The 25,348-nt window shown below is 34.7% G+C and overlaps 1 protein-coding gene across 1 annotated transcript; it reads left to right on the top strand.

The window, feature by feature from the left end:
- The first annotated feature begins 1,665 nt into the window (after positions 1-1,665).
- Positions 1,666-25,096, top strand: LOC117324135 (endoplasmic reticulum aminopeptidase 2-like). Its single transcript, XM_033879805.1, has 19 exons — positions 1,666-1,784; positions 5,233-5,827; positions 8,006-8,279; positions 8,676-8,796; positions 8,918-9,072; positions 10,076-10,189; positions 11,478-11,612; positions 12,369-12,497; positions 14,439-14,590; positions 14,912-15,000; positions 15,468-15,601; positions 16,201-16,256; positions 16,497-16,644; positions 16,983-17,056; positions 17,477-17,581; positions 18,022-18,189; positions 19,538-19,678; positions 19,808-19,889; positions 20,244-25,096. The coding sequence occupies exons 1-19, from the start codon at positions 1,748-1,750 to the stop codon at positions 20,388-20,390; spliced, it is 2,856 nt and encodes a 951-aa protein (XP_033735696.1). The 5' UTR covers positions 1,666-1,747; the 3' UTR covers positions 20,391-25,096.
- Positions 25,097-25,348: the final 252 nt, after the last annotated feature.

Here is a 25,348-nt window from a genome sequence, read left to right as displayed (position 1 = left end):
GTGCTTCTATTGTTTCCTTATATGATAATTAGTGTACCTGGTGCTTCTATTGTTTCCTTATATGATAATTAGTGTACCTGGTGTTTCTATTGTTTCCTTATATGATAATTAGTGTACCTGGTGTTTCTATTGTTTCCTTATATGATAATTAGTGTACCCGGCGCTTCTATTGTTTCCCTACATGATAATTAGTGTACCTGGTGCCCCTGTTGTTTCCCTGTATGATAATTAGTGTACCTGGTGCTTCTATTGTTTCCTTATATGATAATTAGTGTACCTGGTGTTTCTATTGTTTCCTTATATGATAATTAGTGTACCTGGTGTTTCTATTGTTTCCTTATATGATAATTAGTGTACCTGGTGCTTCTATTGTTTCCTTATATGATAATTAGTGTACCTGGTGTTTCTATTGTTTCCTTATATGATAATTAGTGTACCTGGTGCTTCTATTGTTTCACTATATACTAATTAGTGTACCTGGTGCTTTTTTCCATTGTATGATAATTAGTGTACCTGGTGCCCATATTGTTCCCTATATGATAATAAGTGTACCTGGTGCCCCTATTGTTCCCTATATGATAATAAGTGTACCTGGTGCCCCTATTGTTCCCTATATGATAATTAGTGTACCTGGTGCCCCTATTGTTCCCTATATGATAATTAGTGTACCTGCGGTTTCTCTCGTTACTCTCTAGGCCCTCAATGTTATATCTCTCCTAGAGGACGCGTTGTGATGCCATGAGCCGAAATAACGGACAAGTACACTTGACGTTGGTTTGATGGATGTGAGAAGTGTTGTCAAAGGAAAAGGCTATTGTTTGTATGTACATTGTTAAGTATTTTGATAGAGTTACTGATGCAAAGTAGATGTAATGTATTATAGATGGTTTAGTATTTCTTAGAAATGTCGTCCTTGTAACCAAGGGACTAGGATTTCAATCTGTTGTTGCTGCACAACAGTTTCGGCTGCGACGAAAAAAATCTGAGGTTTTGAAACTTTTAACTCATAATTTTCAATGTTGTAGGGAGCATCATTTTCGAAACCTAAACCCAACGATAATAGCTGTCTCGTCTTCTCAGGGACTTGTACACATCTATGTGAACACAATCTCTTAAACGCCGAGTATGAAGGAGAACGATAAATGCTGGTTTATTAATATTTCAACATACTTGGCCTATTCTATATTATGATCTACTAAAAGTATGTCTGAGGCAGGCAGTACTTTCCGGTGTTGATGAAAATAAAGGTGATGTGTAGCACAAATGACATATATCTGTTTTAAATACAGTTGATTCAAAATGTATCATCAGTATCGGCCATGTATATAGGTAACAGCAGGTTTGTGTTATTTATGTGTATTATCGATCTAATAAAGATATGTAAAACATGAAACGACATGAAACACTCATGTGACAGATGTCACATTTATGAAAATTGTTGATCAAAACTAAAATTGTTATTTCGTACAGAATCTTACGCGAGCTTCCATTTAGCGTGGGATCAATGCAGTGTATCTCAGAATTTTTCATTTTTGACGTATGAAAGCGTGAAAAAAATGTAATATCTTCTATATATGTAAAATATAGGTGATTATATGTGATATAGTCAAACAACTGTGTATATTATAGATCTACCATCATCATTATATGTTATATTTTCAGATGAACATGACGTGACGTTAATCTGTTAATCTACAACACCAACGCACGTTCCAGCTGTTTGGGGTTTACGAAGGAAACAACAGCGATGCCTGACGATGCTAACAAGGAATCGTTTCTTAAAGGTTTGTGGTTTATTTATCTATAATTTATGGTTTTATACATACATAACATATACTTTGAATTACGTGTTGTGCTGCTATAGTTACATAAGTTTAAGTTCCGAAGTTCTTTATCAACTTCGAGTCTTCCGACTCATCATTCTTACACTATATACACATTCTCCTGATATTTACAATGTAAACAATGAAAACATGAAAGACAGTGCAGTCGGAGAGCATAAACAGTAAGGTAATACAGTTCTTTAATTAGTCGCTTTTATATCTTTTGGCCTTTTTTTTCTTCTTTACGATAAATAGTATTTACCGTTACATAATTGTATCAATCTAAAATATGCTTGGCCTTTTTAACTAATAACTTTTCAAAATGCATATAAAAGTAACGTTGGCATTTCAGAATGAAACAAAATCGAAATACTTCTACAATATCATTCATATTACGTACAGTACAATTTCTCAAGGATTCGTAATATTGTTAGCTAGGAATAGAAAGTTACGAAAAATGACAAACCTTATATCGCACAAATGGAATTAACTACATTTATTACATCCCCGGTTCCAAAAATTATCTCTACAATGTTAACAATACAACAACATTTAAAACTTTTCTTTATGTCTTCTTTATTGATTTTATATTTATCGAGAACTTGATTAATTCGTTGTATCCTCACTTACTGTAATGTAATGACTGACTCTTCATCGCAAAATCCCCCCAGTAGTCAATATCAAACGGAACTTTAGAACGACAACATTGGTTCATTGTTTACAGAGAACAATACAGAGAACAATCGGATGAATACGAGTGTATTGAAGTAATAACAAGTTTGTGAAATGCTAAATTGACTTAATGCTATCGTCGCAGGCTTTAAACACAAAGAATAATCTTCAATCAAATTTTAATTTTAATTTATATATTTTTAAGGCACGCAATAAAAATGTACTGCCAATACAACATAGAGAAGCCATGTAGGAATTTGTTCCCAAGATTCAGTCACTAGACTGACGAGATAATCAATAACTACTTCGTGTGCCATTGTCATTTTTCTCACTCTTCTTCATATACTATAAATAGACGAATGTGACGAACACCGGTTTGCGAGTAACTCGTATAATGGGTGTTAAAACAGGATGTAATTGAAGGAAAATGATAACAGGATGACTGCTAATTATACAAATCTATAAATGCAACAAAAAATTAATACCCAATACAGTTAATGAGAATATCTTCCTATCTGAAACGGACATTTCTATTCTTTTATAGTCATGTCACAACTCTTTTTCCATAAAATTGCTGTTCGCTACTCATAATTATCAATCTACGCTGATCTTTTCTTAACATTAAACAACATTTTCCTCAGACTAGTGAGCTGTTTAATATTGGAAATTTGTGTAACATTTCGGTCACTATCATCAGACAAAAGACCAGCGAAGCGTACAGGTTTAAAGTGTTCGCAGTTACATTCAAATATCACATGTACAATGTCATGTTAATGTTATAATCTTATCTATTCTACACGTACAATGTTGTACGTACAAGATACTATGTTGTACGTTCAAGATACTGAGTTGTACGTACAATATACTAAGTTGTACGTACAAAATACTATGTTGTACGTACAAGATACAATGCTGTTCTTACAAGAATCTGAGTTTTACGTACAAGATACAATGTTGTACGTACAAAATACAATGTTGTTCTTACAAGATACTGAGTTGCACGTACAAAATACAATGTCGTACGTACAAGATACAATGTTGTACGTACAAGATACAATGTTGTACTTACATGATACAATGTTGTTCTTACATGATACAATGTTCTTCTTACAAGATACTAAGATGTACTTACAAGATACTAAGTTATATGTAAAAGATACTAAATCGCACGTACAAGAAACTAAGTTATACGTACAAAATACAACAAAGTAAATTGCACGTAGTACAAGATACTAAGTTTGCGTACAAGATAATACAATGTAAGTTGTTAAATTGTACGAGGAGTTGTACGCCCAAGATACGCCGCGTTTGTAAATAAATTGAAATTGAAAAAAAAAATGTACAAATCGACTGCCTTTTTAAAAAAAACTTGTCAAAAAGCTGACGGCAGAGTCAACGTATTTTTCTATAGAAAAATGACACGCCGACAGAAACCTCAACTTTCATTCTCAACGCCCCTTTTACCAGAAGACATTGTACGAACGTGCGCTTGTACTGTCACAGAACAACAGGAAAATGACGTCCGTTGCGCTAAGAGTAGATGTTGATACCTGGATGAGCACATTTGAAGTAAATAAACAACTTTATTCAAAGAAAGTATGACCACCAAGGGAATACTAAGTATAAAAGGGTGGGTAGTCATTCTCCGAAAAAAAGTTATCCGAAATCAACCACAGGATATGTTGGGCATCGTAACATCCATGAAACCTTGCAGGACTTTCAAAATCATAGTAAGACGCGAAATGTGTGTGTAAAAGAGGATGTAAGAACTGTAACCCCTCCTTGGATTGGGAGAATAGCTGGAGTCCGTCTTTGTGAACACAGAGAGCACGATATTTTCAAGCCAAATGCTATGAAATAGGCTTGGTAAACTATTCACCACCTCAAGTGTCATGAGATAGTGTAAACGAACATACCCGAATATTGTATTAGTGTCGACGGAATTACAGAGGATTTTAATAATGTAGACGGAATTACTGAGGATTTTGATAATGTAGACGGAATAACAGAGAATTTTAATAGTGAAGACGGAAATACCCGAGGATTTGATTAGTGTTAACAGAATAACCGTGTATTTCAATAGTGAAGACGGAAATACCCGAGGATTTTATCAATATGGACGAAAATATCTGCAGATTTGATTGGTTAATAGGGAAGATGAAAATACCTGAGGATTTGATTAGTGTTGACGGAATTACGGAGTTTTTCAATAATGTAGACTAAAATACCTGACCGTTTATAGTCTCGTACACATCAAAACTCTCTACACTTTCTTGGTCATTTGTCTAATGGAGTGACAGAGTGTAGTTACCGAATATAATGAATTCAATCTAAAACTATCATCGACTTCGACGAATAAAATGAATTCCAATACATGCGAGTCGAGTTTATCTAAAATTATTACCGACTTCGACGAATAAAATGAATTCCAAAACGTAAGACTCAGGTTTATCTAAATAAGCACCTAATTCGACGGATAAAATGTATCTAAAATTATCACCGACTTTGACGAATAAAATGAAGCTGCCTACAATGAACATCATCTCGATGAAATCTTGATTAGGTAAGCTTTGTACAACAAAAACAAAATTAAATTTGATTAAAATATGATACTTCTATGATGAAATTCTACTAGATTTAATGTGTTAAAATAGAGTTACATCTAAGTGAATGGTAAAGTATTTCTTAATTCCAGAACGTGAAACTAATTTCGCTTTTTATGGCATACCTATTACAGGTATGAGTCAAAACAGGAAAGCTGCCGACAAGTCGTCATGGGAACAGAGGTACAAACATGCTGTCATGACAACGACCTTCCTCATCTTGATTGTCACACTCATTGTTGTGTTCGAAAGGTCCGACTCACGACTCTCCCAATTACAAAATGTACGACGATACTCCCAGACCACCATATTCAATGATACTATGGGAAACGAATTTCCCTGGCAAAGCTTGAGACTTCCCAGGAATATCAGTCCCTTGGAATATCACATCTTAATATATCCACATTTCAAAGAGAAAACGTTTAGTGGCATTGTTGAAATTAAAACTATCATTAAGAAACAGACTCCGTTGATCATACTGCACGGGGCACAACTGAACATACTATCAACTAAAGTGACGATTGGAAGTGAAGATGGCCTCACACTGAAGATTGGGCACGTGAAGAACAGGTACGAATGTCGAAAACTTCAAATGCATATCCTTCAGATGGACGAGCCTTTGACAAAGGGAAGCAAGGTCAACATTATCTTGACCTTCCGGGGAAAGTTGGAGAAAAAACTGTCAGGACTATACCTCAGCAATTACACTACACCAGAGGGAGTTGTAAAGTAAGTTATATATCATTACTATGGTTGTATGTGTAAGTTATATATCATTACTATGGTTGTATGTGTAAGTTATATATCATTACTATGGTTGTATGTGTAAGTTATATATCATTACAAGTGTTGTATTTGTACGTTATGTGTCATTACTATGGTTGTATGTGTACGTTATGAGTCATTATACAGTGGTTGTATGTGTAAGTTATGTGTCATTATACAGTGGCTGTATGTGTACGTTATGAGTCATTATACAGTGGTTGTATGTGTAAGTTATGTATCATACGGTGGTTGTATGTGTACGTTATGTGTCATTACTATGGCTGTATGTGTAAGTTATGTGTCATTATACAGTGGTTGTATGTGTACGGTATGTGTCATTACAGTGGTTGTATGTGTAAGTTATGTGTCATTATACAGTGGTTGTATGTGTACGTTATGTGTCATTATGCAGTGGCTGTATGTGTAAGTTATGTGTCATTATACAGTGGCTGTATGTGTAAGTTATGTGTCATTATACAGTGGTTGTATGTGTAAGTTAGGTGTCATTATACAGTGGCTGTATGTGTACGTTATGAGTCATTATACAGTGGCTGTATGTGTAAGTTATGTGTCATTATACAGTGGTTGTATGTGTACGTTATGTGTCATTATGCAGTGGCTGTATGTGTAAGTTATGTGTCATTATACAGTGGCTGTATGTGTAAGTTATGTGTCATTATACAGTGGTTGTATGTGTAAGTTATGTGTCATTATACAGTGGTTGTATGTGTAAGTTATGTGTCATTATACAGTGGTTATATGTGTAAGTTATGTGTCATTATACAGTGGCTGTATGTGTAAGTTATGTGTCATTATACAGTGGCTGTATGTGTTAGTTATGTGTCATTATACAGTGGCTGTATATGTAAGTTGTGTCATTATACAGTGGCTGTATGTGTACGTTATGAGTCATTATACAGTGGCTGTATGTGTAAGTTATGTGTCATTATACAGTGGCTGTATGTGTAAGTTATGTGTCATTATACAGTGGTTGTATGTGTAAGTTATGTGTCATTATACAGTGGCTGTATGTGTAAGTTATGTGTCATTATACAGTGGTTGTATGTGTAAGTTATGTGTCATTATACAGTGGTTATATGTGTACGTTATGAGTCATTATACAGTGGTTGTATGTGTAAGTTATGTGTCATTATACAGTGGTTATATGTGTACGTTATGTGTCATTTTACAGTGGCTGTATGTGTACGTTATGAGTCATTATACAGTGGCTGTATGTATAAGTTATGTGTCATTATACAGTGGCTGTATGTGTACGTTATGAGTCATTATACAGTGGTTGTATGTGTAAGTTATGTGTCATTATACAGTGGCTGTATGTGTAAGTTATGTATCATTACAGTGGTTGTATGTGTACGTTATGTGTCATTATACAGTGGCTGTATGTGTAAGTTATACAATGTATATCATTACTATGGCTGTATGTGTACGTTATGTGTCATTATACAGTGGCTGTATGTGTAAGTTATGTGTAAGTTATGTATCATTACAAGGGTTGTATGAGTAATAACGTTACAGTTATGTTCTTTGAAACACTTCGTTCGGTTTTGTACGTGTACGTGGGTGATAAGAATTTCTCAAAACCACTCAAATGTATGGAGTTAATGCCTAATGGTTTGATGACCATGCTCTCGCCATCATAAGAAACATAATTGCCGTATGTACAATGTAGGGGTCGTTGTTTTCCCCTGGGGTGAAAACTTTGTTCCTTATATGATTTAAATTTAGGGGCGATATTCACTTTTGTTTTAAAATATTTTTCTCTTAAATATGAATAAGAAGAAGTATATTAAAATGAATATAAAGACGGTTATAAAGAATAATATGAAGATGAACATAGCGATGAATATGAAGAAGATCATGAAGATGAATATAAAGATGAATATGAATATAAAGATGAATATGAATATAAAGATGAATATAAAGTTGAATATAAAGATGAATATGAATATAAAGATGAATATGAATATAATGAATATAAAGATGAATATGAATATAAAGATAAATATGAATATAAAGATGAATGTAAAGATGAATATGAATATAAAGAGGATTATACAGATGAATATAACGATGAATACAAAGAGGATTATAAAGTAACGCTTCCCAATATTGGTTCCTTAGATATCTTGCTACAACACAATTTGAACCGACAGGAGCAAGAGAAGCATTTCCCTGTTTCGACGAACCAGATATGAAAGCTAAGTTCAACGTATCCATCATTCGTTCTAAGGATATGATATCCTTATTTAACATGCCACGCCTCACATCTACCCGATACGGTAAGGACCTGTTTGTGGACACCTTCCAGCAGACTGTCACGATGAGTACCTATCTAGTGGCCTTTATCGTGTGTGACTATGCCAGTGTGACTGGGACCACCTTACAGGGCACAAAGGTACATCGTTTACTTTGTATTGTATATCTCTGATGTATTGAAATAAATGGGGAAACTTTACCAAAAATCTGAACTTATGAAAATAAAATGCAAGTTGAAGTTCATTTTAAAACAAGATATTTAAAAATCACATTTCGAAGAAGAGTGTTTAGTAAGAGATACTCAAATCTATTGAAAACTTGTGTCGAGAACGTCACTTTAAGCCAAAGAAAACAAGAAGTTAATTGTTGGTAATCAAATTTAGTTTCCATCATGGATTAATCGAGTGCGTCATTATTATTTCTATCTCGTGCAGGTAGGGCGTTGTGAATTAAGAATTGTAAATGCAGCCCTTTGCATTATCCTACTTCAGACCACAAAATTTAATAACACTACCCCTTTCATTTTCTTATTCAGGTGAGCGTATACGCTCCACCTCATCAGATTCACCAGACGAACCTTGCCCTGAATACAGCCATCAAAGTCCTCAACTTCTACAACAAGCTGTTTGGAATCAGCTACCCACTACCTAAACAGGGTAGGAACATAAGGGCTTTATTTTCTGAGCTAGTAATTCGTATATCTTTGCAGCTACTGTACATAGTGTTATCTTTGTACTCAGTTACAATTAAAACCCTCATATACTGGTTTTGTCACAGATCTTATTGCCATTCCTGACTTTGCGGCTGGTGCGATGGAAAATTGGGGTCTGATTACCTTCCGCCTATCTGCCCTTCTGTACGATCCGAAGCAGTCCTCTGCTATCGACCGAGAGTATGTCGTCACGGTTATAGCCCATGAACTAGCTCACCAGGTATCTAACAAAAACTGACACAAGCACAACATCAGAAGAGCAGTCATATGCTCATATTCACTGTCAGTTCTTCAAAGTCTGATTTCAAAGAAATGTGAACTAACTCAGTCTCCTTTAGATATCGGGACATGTCGGTATCCGAGGGAATGAAAGAGCCGACACTGCAGCCAATAATGCTGTAACCAAGCATCCCACAATATTAACATTGCCACATACAGACATTAGACCGATAATTTAACAGTCATACAGGACCATTTGCAGCAGCGATGGTCTCTTAAAACAAACAATAAACCATTCCAAATCAAGTCAAGTATTGGTGCACCGCCTCAAATGCGAAAACATCGCCGGGAGGAAGTGGTTATCACTCGACTCCGCACTGGACATTCTTATCTTACCCATTCACACCTTTCAAAACGGAAAGACACCCCTGTATAAAATTCATGTGACTCCCACTTCATCGTTGCACATTTTATGATCGAATGTTCGGATTTCAAATCTATTTGTGACAAATACTGTACTTCCAAGTTACAAATATGAGAACTTTATATATTTTATATAGAATTCCACATAGCCCAGCCCTATTAAAATTCCATATACCTTATATAGCTTAATATTGTGTGGCCAAAAATGATCATAGGGACAAGTCAATCAATCACTCAGTATACTGTTAACGTGCTAATATTTATCACTCCAGTTTTAGCAAATTATCAAATTTTAACTGGTTAATGCTATGATGAATTGGTTCAACCAGATAATTTATGATAGAAATATTATATAGAATGCTTAATTGGTGCAATCTTAATTTAGCGCCATGTCCAATTGTCCTTTGTCATCAGTATTGGAAGCATTTTGATCGGAATAGCGTCCAATCAATCAATCAATCTGGCATCTCCTGTTCCTTAAAACTGTATGTAGTATTGGATCGTTTTGGGGACGACGAATATGTATCTTGGCATTTTAATCTGATGTATGACTTAATATGTTTTGTTATCTTTTTCTTCAGTGGTTTGGAAACCTGGTGACTTTGAAGTGGTGGGATGACCTTTGGTTAAATGAAGGTTTTGCAACCTTTATAGAGTATTTGGGGGTCAATAAAACTGACCCCTCCTTCACTATGGTAGGTCCAGGTATAGGACTATGCAATTGTCAATGTAACCCCATTACAAACATAATTGTTTATTAATCTATTCATACACTAAAGGGATTCCGAAGCTTATTCCGAGATAGCGAAGATGTACAAGGAACATGCGATACTCTTGCCGCAAGACCATGAAAGAGTCGCTATTCTTTATAAGATTCTAATATGCAACACTCCCTCTTACCTCAGAGAAATGATCCTATCTGATGAGACCAGATCAACTTTAAGAAGTCGTGTAACTTTGGCTGTCCCCTTGGTTGGATATAACTGCTAGTTGAGCAAAATGTTAACTGAATTTAATTATTTTGAATTTGATAAGTTTAAACCCTCGCTTCATGATACAAAGTTGATAATGTACATTCCATCCATGAACACTGAAAAGGCAGTCGTGCCAATATTGACGAAAAAAATTTGAAACCCTATGTTTACTACATACACATTATCTAGTTATACCAACCTTATATTAACATAGATAGTGTAGTTTGTGAATTACAAATTAATCTGTATTGCAGATTGTCTTGAGTGTGAAGGTAATTTAAAAAATGAAAATTACCCCATCAAATCATAAGAATTACAAATACAGTTATTCGTACGAGCACACAATCAGAGCTTGCCATTCTCCACATGTGGCACTCATAATATCTTATTTAAAACCCATGAAAATATCGCGCAATGGGTAAGATTAGGAAAATTACAGTCAAACAGGAGATTTATTGAATTTATATATATATATATATATATAAAAAAAGCAAAAAAAAAAAAAAATTATACAAAATGGACGGTCCTGAAAGTTGAAATTTCCTTGTATTTAGTAGCAAACAAACCTGTTTAGATGCGCACATTGCTGGGCGGTATACACTGCTTGGTGGATGTTAGTCCCCGAGGTTTGACGTTATCCAGTATGCCAAGTTCTTATATAAAAAGTTGCACGGTTGGAATAAAAAAATAAAACATTTGATAAGGAAATAGAATATCTTTCTTTTCGCTCCGAATTTCCACACCTTATAATCCTGTCCTTGAAGAAAAGAGCAGCACTATGATACAGTTTTATGTGAATTCATTGCTCGTACTGTATAGATTACGTCACAGATTGTATCTCTTCAGTTTTTTTGTTTGTTGTTTATACTAAAATTAAACAAACATTTCTCTATCAATCACATTTTTTTCATGTCTTAGCCATTGACGAGAAAATAGCATTTTTTTTACTTTGTTGATTGTAACATATATTTCTCCCCATTATCCCCATACATATCTGACGTGCACTTAGATGGACCGGTTTGTACAGAACGAAATGATCAAGTCCATGGCCTACGACTGCGAAGGGAACTCGCATCCCATCACGGTGACGGTATCAGACCCAAGTGCAGTTGGAACCCTGTTTGATTCTATCTCCTACGGTAAGGTAGGTACATGATGCCACAGAAGTTAGAAGTTTACTATATAACCTCTCTCAAATTAGTCAGCATAATGTGGCCAATTTCGCTCAGATCACTAAGGTCGCTTCGAATCTAATTAGAAATAGATACTATACAAATTACTATGCAAAGTACTATACAAAGAATGGATATTTTGCTGATTAGGGTTGCATAGCCAAATAAGTGATGTCAAACTGTATTGTATACAGTCATAACTCGTAGACAATACTTATTATGTTTATTAGCTTTAAGGATTCACCAGTTTCAATCCTATCTATGGCTGAGAAAAGTACGGAACACTTTTCAGCTTAAAATTTCATAAAATGCTAGCCCTTCTAATGTGATGTGCCATCTGTGATGAACAACGTGGAATGAATAGATAATTATGATTTATTACTATTATTTTAAAATTCGTCAGATATATAAAGCCTCAATGTACTACGGTATCATTGTGGTTTCGTATTGTACAGGAGTATGGCGCTGTGTGTATCATGGTCGAGTTTGTATATACAGGAGTATGGCGTTGTGTGTATCATGGTCGAGTTTGTATATACAGGAGTATAGCGTTGTATGTATCATGGTAGAGTTTGTATATATAATCATTGTATGACGTCCTATCAGCCAGGTTCATTTAAGGACGTGCCAGGTTTTGAAGGTGGAGGAAAGCCGGAGTACCCTGAGAAATAGCATTGTATGAATCATGGTATTATTTGTACATAGAAAATGTTAACATTTTAACCTAGGGTTCATCATTGATCCGCATGTTGAGTAACTTTATTGGTGAAGACAATTTCTGGTGGAAAATTAAAACATACCTCAACACATACAAGTATAGCAACGCAAGAACAAAGGACTTATGGGATACATTTACGGTGAGTGAAGCATTACCTAACACAATCTTATTATAACACGTGACGTCGTATGAAACTTTACCTAACATAACCTTATTATAGCGCGTGGCGTCTTATGTAACATTACCTAACATAACCTGATTATAGCACGTGTCGTCGTATGAAACATTACCTAACATAACCTTATTATAGCACGTGCCGTCGTATAAAAACATTATCTAACATAAGCTTATTATAGCACGTGTCGTCGTATGAAACATTACCTAACATAACCTGATTATAGCACGTGTCGTCGTATGAAACATTACCTAACACAATCTTATCATAACACGTGACGTCGTATGAAACATTACCTAACATAACCTTATTATAGCGCGTGACGTCTTATGAAACATTACCTAACATAACCTGATTATAGCACGTGACGTCTTATGAAACATTACCTAACATAACCTGATTATAGCACGTGTCGTTGTATGAAACATTACCTGACATAACCTTTAATTATAGCACGTGCCGTCGTATAAAAACATTACATAACATAAGCTTATTATAGCACGTGCCGTCGTATTCAAAATTGAAATAATGTGACGAACAAACGAAAACTATATTTGTTCAGGTGACGTACGAAATACACCAGAATACACATAGTTTTCTGTCCATAACTGTTTTTTAAATCAGAATAAAAACTGGCACGGTTCAGAGTATATGCATGTACTTTTTTTGCGTTCTTTTGAAACCCAATATTGAAAATGAAATTTATTAATAAAAATTCTGACTTTTATTTCGTTCCTCAGTCGTCATCTAGGCATTCACACTTTACCAGACTCGATTTCCTACATTGATTCATCTGTAGTAACTATCGGCAGGTCACGAAGTGATCACGGTGGTTGTACTGCTTCTGTTCAAGAGCAAATTACCTCTTATACACTTATAACTGGATTGAACTTCTTATTAATTGTGATTCTGATTCTGTGACACCTATCAGTGGTGAAAACAATCCCTATGGTCTGTGAAACAATAATAACTACAGGATTTCTCAATGTTGACTCTCTCTTACCAACTTTTCGTTCATACCTTCTACTCTTCACAGTTGCAATGCCTTAAATGATGCAGTGCGTTCATTGCATACATTAGGTGTATTCATCATATACATGTACATGTAATTAACAAAAAGTGCATAACTTTTTACATCATTTAAAATCTCATACCTTTTTTTATATATCATTTAAGTGAAAATCTAAAGTCCCTTTAAAGTCAGATCTACAGTCTTCCCCACCTATGTAGTTTTGGGTCGGTGATCGTAAGATAAATGGTTTGCATACAAGGATCAGACACCAATGTAGTTCCCTTAATTCTGATCAATTTAGAGCAAATCTTGTAAATAATGCTGCATGTACATGTGGTAACCCTTGTGAGAATGTCTTTTACTGCTTTTATAGAATGTCGTCTTTTTATAAATGAAAGGGATATCCTTATCTAAAATTTTAACTTTTTAAATGTTGAATTCAAATTAGAAACAATCTTGTTTGGTTGACCGAACCTTACCGTGGACCTTATTTCAAATTTATTTAGATAAGTGTACACATTTATTAAATCAGCAACCGATTTTGATGTTAACACTTATTCATTATTGTAGGAATATTTTTTTCATTGTGTCACTAGTCTTCTATGTGTAAATGTAGATTGACAGAATGCGTAGATAAGTTGAAAACTTGCGCCTAATTTTTTGATAGAAGTTTAACAATGAATATGTTTAAATAAAAGAAGAAGAAAAAAAAAGACATTTTATGCATGCGGCATCACTAACGAGTCCTAGAATAACGAAACAGTTATAGGATACAGTTTAATTTAGCTCTCCTACATCTCCCTCTATATTTGAATTGAAAGATGTTAATATCTTGTGTCTTTTGTACAATCCTATATCACTTTGAACACAGTTTTTCCTTGTTTCTGTATTAGGGTTTAACACATATCGATGTGTCTACAATTATGGACACGTGGACCAAACAAATGGGCTACCCAGTCGTCACGATGAGCAGCAGTGAGGAATTTGTGCAGGTTTCACAAGAACGATTCCTACTTGGCCGAGTAGGACCATCGAGTTCATTCAAGTAAACACATACTTTTTAGGTTTTACATGTAAAAGGTCACAAAACTATGACTACTATTCCTCTCCCTTAACTAGCGTCAAATCAAGTAATGCTTTTCTTCATGAAAACAAAATAGCTTAAAAGTACGATACCGACAAAGTTCCTTATAAGCCACACTGCTACACCTTTATCATCCTTTTACATGGTAAATGGTATCACTTTAGAATTCCGTTTACGATGACGGATAAAGATTTCTTCATGCTATAAACGGAGAAACTGATTAAAAGTCAGGTGTAATATCAAGGTTTTTCTTCTAATTTTTTTTTTTTTAATTTCTGACAGTTACAAGTGGTACATACCATTCAGGTATGCTGTGGCAAAGACAAGCGGTATCTCCAACCAACTCCTCACCATACACCCAGACTCTGGAGGTCAGTACAACTACCTGTATGACATGTGTACATGTAGTTCAAACATGTATATATCTTGAAGTGCCAGTTCATTATATATCGATAGTGTTTACAGTGTTATTGTAGTCGTAATATGTCTGTCAATAGAATCACTAGTTTAACAGGACTATAGTAAATATAGATCTATAGATGAATTGATGTGATGTTACTATTATATATAACCTCAGTCTGGACTTTTGTGATGTTATTAGTATATATGACCTCAGAGGTGATGTTACTATTATATATAACCTCAGTCTGAACTATTTTGATGTTATAAGTCTATATGACCTCAGAGGTGATGTTACTATTCTATATGACATCAGAGGCGACCATACAAGACTAAAAACACATGCCTGATTCAGCAGTCTATAATGTTATTACTGATATACCGTAAGAAGGATGACACATTATAGTCGTAATTAACTGAATAACAACTTCATTTGTAGTATTGAAGTTTCCAGCTGATCATGACCAAGTAAAATGGCTGAAGGGTAATTATGGGATGTATGGTTACTACCGTGTCAACTACGAGGAGAGAAACTGGCGAGCTCTTATAAAACAACTCAATGAAAACCACACGGTATGTCACTGTTAGCAAAGAATATAGTATGTCAAGGTCAAAGTCTTTTTTTAGAACTATACAATAGCTCCATAACTCATATAGTCTAATTTAAAATTTAGTAATAAAATTTTACATGGATAATATGCACTCTTGTTGACAGTGTATTGATGTCACAAAGCTTTTTACAGTAGCATGCTTTCAAATACTGTAAAGTGCTTTACTTTTGCTGTGTCAAATTTTCGCATTTTTGTACCAGGAACTTATTCATGGGGTCTTAATTTTGCGCTACATCGGTTTCGAAACGGTGCAAATTGGGATTTAAAACCAAACCTTGTATATTTTATAATAGATCTACAGTATATGAATTATTGAAGTATGTCACTGTTTTATAAAAGTGAAACACTGTTATTGTTTCGAAAGTAATTTTACATAAGAAAAATCAGTGATCTACTGAAATGAGTAGAACAGCAAATACCCTAATAGATCTTTTCACCATTAAATAGACCCGTGGAATCTTGTTAGGGCCCCTTTCTGTTCATGGATAATTTCGAACTTACTTGTTACTAGATGTAAAATAGCCCAACTTTTGACAGAAATTGTAATTGTTTTTCCTTCAGGTATTTTCCACGGCTGATCGAGCTGGTCTCATCGACGACGTGTGCTTCCTCGCCAGGTAGTTTTCAGTTTACTTGTAGTTGTAAATAAGTCCTTTAAACGAAACACGCCGCCGTTTATGCCGTAACAATTCACTAGCCTACTATTTGAAGGAAAACACAAACATTTCTAGAATATATGATGTTATCTGGGATTCTTATGTAATCATGAATTTGCAACCAATACTTAAAGTACTTTTTCAGTATTAATGCAAGTTGTGAATTTTAATAATAATCTATAATTTATACAATTGTTTTAGAGCCAACAAAGTATCACAAACAATCGCATTAGATATGACAAAATACCTGATACATGAAAGGGATTACCTCCCCTGGAGTGTCGCGTTAAACTGCCTTCGGTTTATCGGGGAGCGCCTAAGAAACAAAGCTGTTTATGATAAGATCCAGGTCTGTATAAGAATATGAAACTATTATAACTGAGCAGCAAAATTATTTAAAGCTTTTATCCAACCTCAAGCTAATAAGAATCCAATAAAAGCATATGGCCAATTTCAAATAGTATTAGACGTAATATGTTTTAGCAAATCGTTTTTATACGATCTATGAAATGATGTTTATTGTTGTTCATACAAGTATACAAACGAACTGTAATAAAATTAATCCACAATAGAAGTTTAGGTTTGCCTCCCGTACCTTTTTATTTTTCATGTGCAAAGTATGTATTATTTTCTGTGAATTCCAAATGTCAAGGATGCATACAGGGTTTATATTGTTTGTGTTTATAGAAATACACTGAAGGTTTAATGCATCCTGTGCTTTCTAAACTTGGATGGAAGGACACTGGGTCACAGCCGGAGAAGTAAATGTATTATTTGTCATAATTCAAATGAGACACTTTGACACCAAGTACAAAATCACTGAAATTGCATTCTTCGCCTTCTTAAAAGAAAAGCAAAGATCGAAGATGTGCAAAAAAGAAGTAATTTTAATCCAATGTTAGTGGAGCAAAGACAATCAATCACAAAAAAAAACAAAAAACAAAAAAAAAATACAACAGATTTGCACGGAGATCATTGAAAGTGAGCAAAGATCAAAAGACCAAATGGCCTGGAAGAGTAAGCGTCTTATGCTTTATTGACGACATTCGTCATTTCTATCTTACTGGGAACAGTTAAAGCAGTCTTCAAATAACCATGATTATAATACCTGAAAACTTGAACCTGAATTTCTATTGTCTCTACTTTTCTCCTATATTTCCCTGTTTGTTTTGCTACATCAGATATCTACGATCAACTGCAGTTAAACATGGATTAGTCTTCGGGCACAGATCAATCATAGAAAAAGGCAGGAAAATATTTGAAGTTTGGATGAGGCACGGGAAGATGTAAGTTAGTCCATCACGATTCCGTGTATTTAATTTGTTGTAAAATAGCAACCTTGGATTCATGTTAACATGATGTCTGTGATGTCATGGTTGCTCATTGATGATAACAACAACGTTACGTTGCGGGCTATATAAGATGATGTTTTCAGTCCTAAACATTTGTATTTCTAAGTGATAACCTTAGTGACTTATCCAAAAAGGTAGTGACTGAAACACATATAACAACGAGTTACCTACGGTCAATGTCGATACAGAAGTAGGATATTTACAGGATAACTGAGTTAGATATCGTTATATTTGCGACAATTGTTTATACAGTGTATTTGGTAGTAAATACGACGTTGAGTGACATTGAGTTTTGACTGGAAACCAATAACTTCATATCTGACATATACATTAATGTAGATTGTATCTCGGGATGGTCTTCGTTTCTGTTTCAGGCTGAACATGAATCTGAAGGATGAAATATACCGGGCGGCTACGCAGTATGGTGGAGAACAGGAGTCGAATTACGTCCTCGAAAAGTACATCAACTCTCAAGTTCCATCAGAGAAACACAAGCTACTGGTCGCATTGTGTCATACAAGTCACGGCAGAGTTCTTCACTGGTAAAGGATACTAAAGGAACAGAATTATATATGTACATTAGTATATCTATGTCATGGTATTTACGGATTTACACTTTTGGTAGAGAAAGTGTCGGTGCCATTCATGTTGTCACACTTTAGGGAGGAAGTAGATCTGTGGAATTATGTTGGCATATGGTAAAAATTACAATTGTTAGGAAGACACCACATCTTACATTTGATATTTGCATTTTATAGGTGAATTGATTTAATTTGAAACAAACCCTATTGTTCGTTTTGAATGAAGCTTTAGACATTATCAGGTTGATGAAGGGTTGATACTTAACGGTATTCTCCTGTCAGACTGTTAACTATATTATCAGGTTGATGAAGGGTTGACACTTAACGGTATTCCCCGGTTAGACTGTTAACTGTATTATCAGGTTGATGAAGGGTTGATACTTAACGGTATTCCCCGGTCAGACTGTTAACTGTATTATTAGGTTGATGAAGGGTTGATACTTAACGGTATTTCCCGGTCAGACTGTTAACTATATTATCAGGTTGATGAAGGGTTGACACTTAACGGTATTCCCCGGTCAGACTGTTAACTGTATTATCAGGTTGATGAAGGGTTGATACTTAACGGTATTCCCCGGTCAGACTGTTAACTGTATTATCAGGTTGATGAAGGGTTGATACTTAACGGTATTCTCCGGTCAGACTGTTAACTGTATTATCAGGTTGATGAAGGGTTGATACTTAACGGTATTCTCCTGCCAGACTGTTAACTGTATTATCAGGTTGATGAAGGGTTGATACTTAACGGTATTCTCCGGTCAGACTGTTAACTGTATTATCAGGTTGATGAAGGGTTGATACTTAACGGTATTCTCCTGCCAGACTGTTAACTGTATTATCAGGTTGATGAAGGGTTGATACTTAACGGTATTCCCCGGTCAAACTGTTAATTATATTATCAGGTTGATGAAGGGTTGATACATAACGGTATTCCCCGGTCAGACTGTTAACTGTATTATCAGGTTGATGAAGGGTTGATACTTAACGGTATTCCCCGGTCAAACTGTTAATTATATTATCAGGTTGATGAAGGGTTGATACTTAACGGTATTCCCCGGTCAAACTGTTAATTATATTATCAGGTTGATGAAGGGTTGATACTTAACGGTATTCCCCGGTCAGACTGTTTATTATATTATCAGGTTGATGAAGGGTTGATTCTTAACAGTATTTTCCAGGGCCGTTTTTGTTTTTGCGGTCAAAACGGTTGGACCAGTTGGACCGGTGTTGTGTTGTTGGTTTATGAAATAAAGACGGACCTGGTGAATTTATATTATTTTTTTTTTTATATTTGTCCCTCTGTTGTCAGGTTGTTTGAATCAGCAGCCAAAGACAACGTTATCCGGCACCAAGATATGCTCATACTAATCCAGGAAGCATCCTCTAACCCCGGAGGACAGCGGTTGGTATGGCAGTTTGTTGTAGAAAATTGGGACAGCATTATGAAATGGTAAGAATGAAATAATTCAAGTTTTAGTCATCTGGAGAATACTTAAAATCATAATTCAATCTTTATTTTCATAACGAATAATTCAGCTTGTGTCAAAAATGTGTCAAAATTTTATTTGATTTTATGCAGGTTTTCCAATTCAATGTTCGTCCTACCAAGTATTGTCAGAAGTGTTACATCATCTTTCTCCACTGAAGAAGAGTACGTGCAGGTATGTTGCCATGACTTTCCTGACATCCGGTCTAGTTTCAATATACCAATGTGATTAGAGAACCTAACAGAAATCTATTTAAAATCTAGACGGACGCTTGATACTACCTTTTTGAAGTATTTTTCATTTAAACTGTCTTTTATGAATTTAAAGTGAAATATAACTTTACCGAATTTCATGCTGTTTTTCTCAACTCTAATTATACTAGCCCCGAAAATCCATAAATACCATCTATCAAACCGAAGGAATTATTAACAGTACACATGTATTTTACAACATCGTTTGTATGTATATGTCTGTGACTTAACTTGAAATATATATTCTTCTCTTATATGATAATATTTACTTGTTTAGGTGCAGAACTTCTTCAATTCAGTCGACACTAGTTGTTGCCAAAGAGATGTAAAAGCTAGTCTGAATCGGATCCAGATGAATATTGACTGGCTAAAGGACAATGAAGATATATTAACTGGATGGTTTAGCGATCCTAACAATTTTTAGCCGAAAATATATAGCTAAATGTCCGAGTACGTCATCGTATAATTTTTATCTATACAGAGTAAATTTTTTGCTGTTTATACGCAGAATGCTGCTTTCTCATTTTTTTCATACTTCTTTTGGGGGAAAATATATATATACTTCTTTGGGAAAAAATATAAAATAAAGTTCCGTCCACTTTAAAATGACTGGAGGAGTCAATGGCACCGGCCACCTAGTGGAACTACTTCTTTCATGAATAGGATTCTTGTTTAATAACGTTTACTCGCACTTAGTGTGTATAACTCGCAATGTTTTAAACAAAAACGAACTGCAACAACGCAAAATGTTTGAATATATTTGTTGTATCTCACAACATAAAGAAAAATAAAACAATGAGTCAATAATGGGTTTGTCATGATAAATGATATTGAACAGTGGACTTTCTATCAATGCAGTGGAAAATCGGAGTGGGGTTTGGGTATATTAAGATAATGAGTTCATGTATCTGTTGAATCTCTAGGTATGATAGTAATGGGTCTCAATATTTTTTAAAGATTAGAATCAGTTAAATCTCAGAATATAATTAGGATTGGTCCCTGTTATGCTAAATATTGGGCATGATTACAACAAAATTCCTATAATTGTTGAATCATATGTATGTTTAAAATAAGGTCATCTAATAGTTGAATCTCTGTTGTAATGAGAATGGGTCCCTGTAGCTGATAAATTTCCGGGTATATTTAGAGTGAATCAATGCAGCTGATAAATCTCTGGGTATAATTAGAGTGGGTCTCTGTAGCTGATAAATCTCTTCGTATAATTAGAGTGGGCCTCTGTAGCTGATAAATATCTGGGTATAACTAGAGTGTGTCTCTGTAGCTGATAAATATCTGGGTATAACTAGAGTGGGCCTCTGTAGCTGATAAATATCTGGGTATAACTAGAGTGTGTCTCTGTAGCTGATAGATCTCTGGGTATAATTAGAGTGTGTCTCTGTAGCTGATAAATCTCTGGGTATAATTAGAGTGTGTCTCTGTAGCTGATAAATCTCTGGGTATAATTAGAGTGGGTCTCTGTAGCTGATAAATCTCTGGGTATAATTAGAGTGGGCCTCTGTAGCTGATAATTATCTGGGTATATTTAGAGTGGGCCTCTGTAGCTGATGAATCTCTGGGTATAATTAGAGTGGGTCTCTGTAGCTGATAAATATCTGGGTATAATTAGAGTGTGTCTCTGTAGCTGATAAATATCTGGGTATAATTAGATTGGGTCTCTGTAGCTGGTAAATCTCTGGGTATAATTAGAGTGTGTCTGTAGCTGATAAATCTCTGGGTATAATTAGAGTGGGCCTCTGTAGCTGATAAATCTCTGGGTATAATTAGATTGGGTCTCTGTAGCTGCTAAATCTCTGGGTATAATTAGATTGGGCCTCTGTAGCTGATAAATCTCTGGGTATAATTAGAGTGTGTCTCTGTAGCTGATAAATCTCTGGGTATAATTAGATTGGGCCTCTGTAGCTGATAAATCTCTGGGTATAATTAGATTGGGCCTCTGTAGCTGATAAATCTCTGGGTATAATTAGAGTGGGTCTCTGTAGCTGATAGATCTCTGGGTATAATTAGATTGGGTCTCTGTAGCTGATAAATATCTGGGTATAATTAGAGTGTGTCTCTGTAGCTGATAAATATCTGGGTATAATTAGATTGGGTCTCTGTAGCTGATAAATCTCTGGGTATAATTAGAGTGGGTCTCTGTAGCTGATAAATCTCTGGGTATAATTAGAGTGGGCCTCTGTAGCTGATAAATCACTGGGTATAATTGGAGTGTGTCTCTGTAGCTGATAAATATCTGGGTATAATTAGAGTGTGTCTGTAGCTGATAAATCTCTGGGTATAATTAGAGTGGGCCTCTGTAGCTGATAAATCTCTGGGTATAATTAGATTGGGTCTCTGTAGCTGCTAAATCTCTGGGTATAATTAGATTGGGCCTCTGTAGCTGATAAATCTCTGGGTATAATTAGAGTGTGTCTCTGTAGCTGATAAATCTCTGGGTATAATTAGATTGGGCCTCTGTAGCTGATAAATCTCTGGGTATAATTAGATTGGGCCTCTGTAGCTGATAAATCTCTGGGTATAATTAGAGTGGGTCTCTGTTTGCTGATAAATATCTGGGTATAATTAGAGTGGGCCTCTGTAGCTGATAAATCTCTGGGTATAATTAGAATGACTCTCTGTAATTGATAGATCTCTGGGTATAATTAGAGTGTGTCTCTGTAACTGATAAATCTCTGGGTATAACTAGCGTGGGTCTCTGTAGCTGATAGATCTCTGGGTATAATTAGAATGACTCTGTAACTGATAGATCTCTGGGTATAATTAGAATGACTCTCTGTAACTGATAAATCTCTGGGTATAATGAGAATGACTCTCTGTAACTGATAGATCTCTGGGTATAATTAGAATGACTCTCTGTAGCTGATAAATCTCTGGGTATAATTAGAATGACTCTGTAACTGATAGATCTCTTGGTATGATGAGAGTAGGTGTCTGTTATTGCCGGGTATATATGTAGTAAACATGTATAGTAAATCTTTGGGTTTTCTATAACGGGGTCTTTTTAACTGGCGAATGTCTATATATCTGAATATATTTAAAATGATGTATTCTAAAATATGATCGTATTAATTCAATACCAGGGTATATATGATGTTATTGATTCAACACCTGGGTACATATGTTATAGATTCAACACCAGGGTAAATATGATGTTATCGATTCAATATCATGGTATATATGATGTTATCAATCCAGGGTATGTATGATGTTATCAATCCAGGGTATGTATGATGTTATCAATCCAGGGTATATATGATGTTATCAATCCAGGGTATGTATGATGTTATCAATCCAGGGTATATATGATGTTATCAATCCAGGGTATGTATGATGTTATCGATTCAATATCATGGTATATATGATGTTATCAATCCAGGGTATGTATGATGTTATCAATCCAGGGTATGTATGATGTTATCAATCCAGGGTATATATGATGTTATCAATCCAGGGTATGTATGATGTTATCAATCCAGGGTATATATGATGTTATCAATCCAGGGTATGTATGATGTTATCGATTCAATATCATGGTATGTATGATGTTATCAATCCAGGGTATATATGATGTTATCAATCCAGGGTATGTATGATGTTATCAATTCAATACCAGGGTATATATGATGATGTCAATCCAGGGTATGTATGATGTTATCAATTCAATATCAGGGTATGTATGATGTTATCAATCCAGGGTATATATGATGTTATCAATCCAGGGTATGTATGATGTTATCAATCCAGGGTATATATGATGTTATCAATCCAGGGTATGTATGATGTTATCAATCCAGGGTATATATGATGTTATCAATCCAGGGTATGTATGATGTTATCAATCCAGGGTATGTATGATGTTATCAACCCAGGTTATATATGATGTTATCAATTCAATGTCGGGGAATATATGTTATCAATTCAATGTCAGAATATATATATGATGTTATCAATCAATACCAGGATATACATGATGTTATCAATACAATATCGGTGTATATATGATGTTATCAATTCAATACCAGGGTATATATGATGTTATCAATTCAATACCAGGATATGCATGATGTTATCAATTCAATACCAGGATATACATAATGTTATCAATACAATACCAGGGTATATATGATGTTATCAATACAATGTCAGAGTATATATGATGTTATCAATTCAATACCAGGATATACATGATGTTATCAATACAATATCGGGGTATATATGATGTTATCAATTCAATACCAGGGTATATCTGATGTTATCAATTCAATACCAGGATATACATGATGTTATCAATACAATATCGGGGTATATATGATGTTATCAATTCAATACCAGGGTATATATGATGTTATCAATTCAATACCAGGATATACATGATGTTATCAATACAATATCGGGGTATATATGATGTTATCAATTCAATACCAGGGTATATATGATGTTATCAATTCAATACCAGGATATACATGATGTTACCAATACAATATCGGGGTATATATGATGTTATCAATTCAATACCAGGGTATATATGATGTTATCAATTCAATGTCAGAGTATATATGATGTTATCAATCCAATACCAGGGTATATATGATGTTATCAATTCAATACCAGGATATACATGATGTTATCAATACAATATCGGGGTATATATGATGTTATCAATTCAATACCAGGGTATATATGATGTTATCAATTCAATGTCAGAGTATATATGATGTTATCAATTCAATACCAGGGTATATATGATGTTATCTATTCAATTTCGGGGTATATATGATGTTATCAATGCCAGGGTATATATGATGGACAGATTTTGTTTATGTAGTTTTGGGTACAGTCAACCCTCGTTATATCGAAGATATTGGAGTCACGGAAATATTTCGAGATATTCCAAATATTCTAGGAAACCAAGTATAGATTTTACTGTCAAAACTGAGGTTTAAATTTGAGTTAAGTAGAGTCTTTAGAGATCGAGATAATACAGTTTGACAGTATGTTGCTATTGTTGATTCTAGGGAACTATTACTTCCCTCGTCAAAACGTTTTGTTGGTTTGTTTTTTGTTGTTACCGTATAAAATATCGGTTTGTCAATAAACATGATACTATGATCAGTTCTTCTCTTCCATTTATATTAAGATGATTAAATTTAATTAAACATTGTTTGATTTTCGTTCGTTTTTTTCCCACCCTAAGTCACGTGCACTCTTCTTTGCCATTAATATGACGTTCACATGGCAACGTACATCTTCAGTTACCAAAGGCAGCAATCAATACATCTAAGATGAAAAAAACGTGTTTTATAGTATCATTGATTGACCTGGTGATTAATTACTTCAATAACAAGGCCTTGTATAACACACAAT

This window comes from Pecten maximus, chromosome 3 (assembly GCF_902652985.1).
Source record: "Pecten maximus chromosome 3, xPecMax1.1, whole genome shotgun sequence".
In the NCBI taxonomy this organism is placed as follows: domain Eukaryota; kingdom Metazoa; phylum Mollusca; class Bivalvia; order Pectinida; family Pectinidae; genus Pecten; species Pecten maximus.
This window is presented reverse-complemented; position numbering and strand designations above follow the sequence as displayed.

Bases quoted from the DNA above. Each gene is read 5' to 3' on its own strand.
- LOC117324135 (XM_033879805.1), top strand. From the start codon at position 1,748: ATGCCTGACGATGCTAACAAGGAATCGTTTCTTAAAG. The intron at 8,280-8,675 runs GTACATCGTTTA...TTTCTTATTCAG, and splicing joins CCACCTTACAGGGCACAAAG to GTGAGCGTATACGCTCCACC. The intron at 15,602-16,200 runs GTATGTCACTGT...TTTTTCCTTCAG, and splicing joins AACTCAATGAAAACCACACG to GTATTTTCCACGGCTGATCG.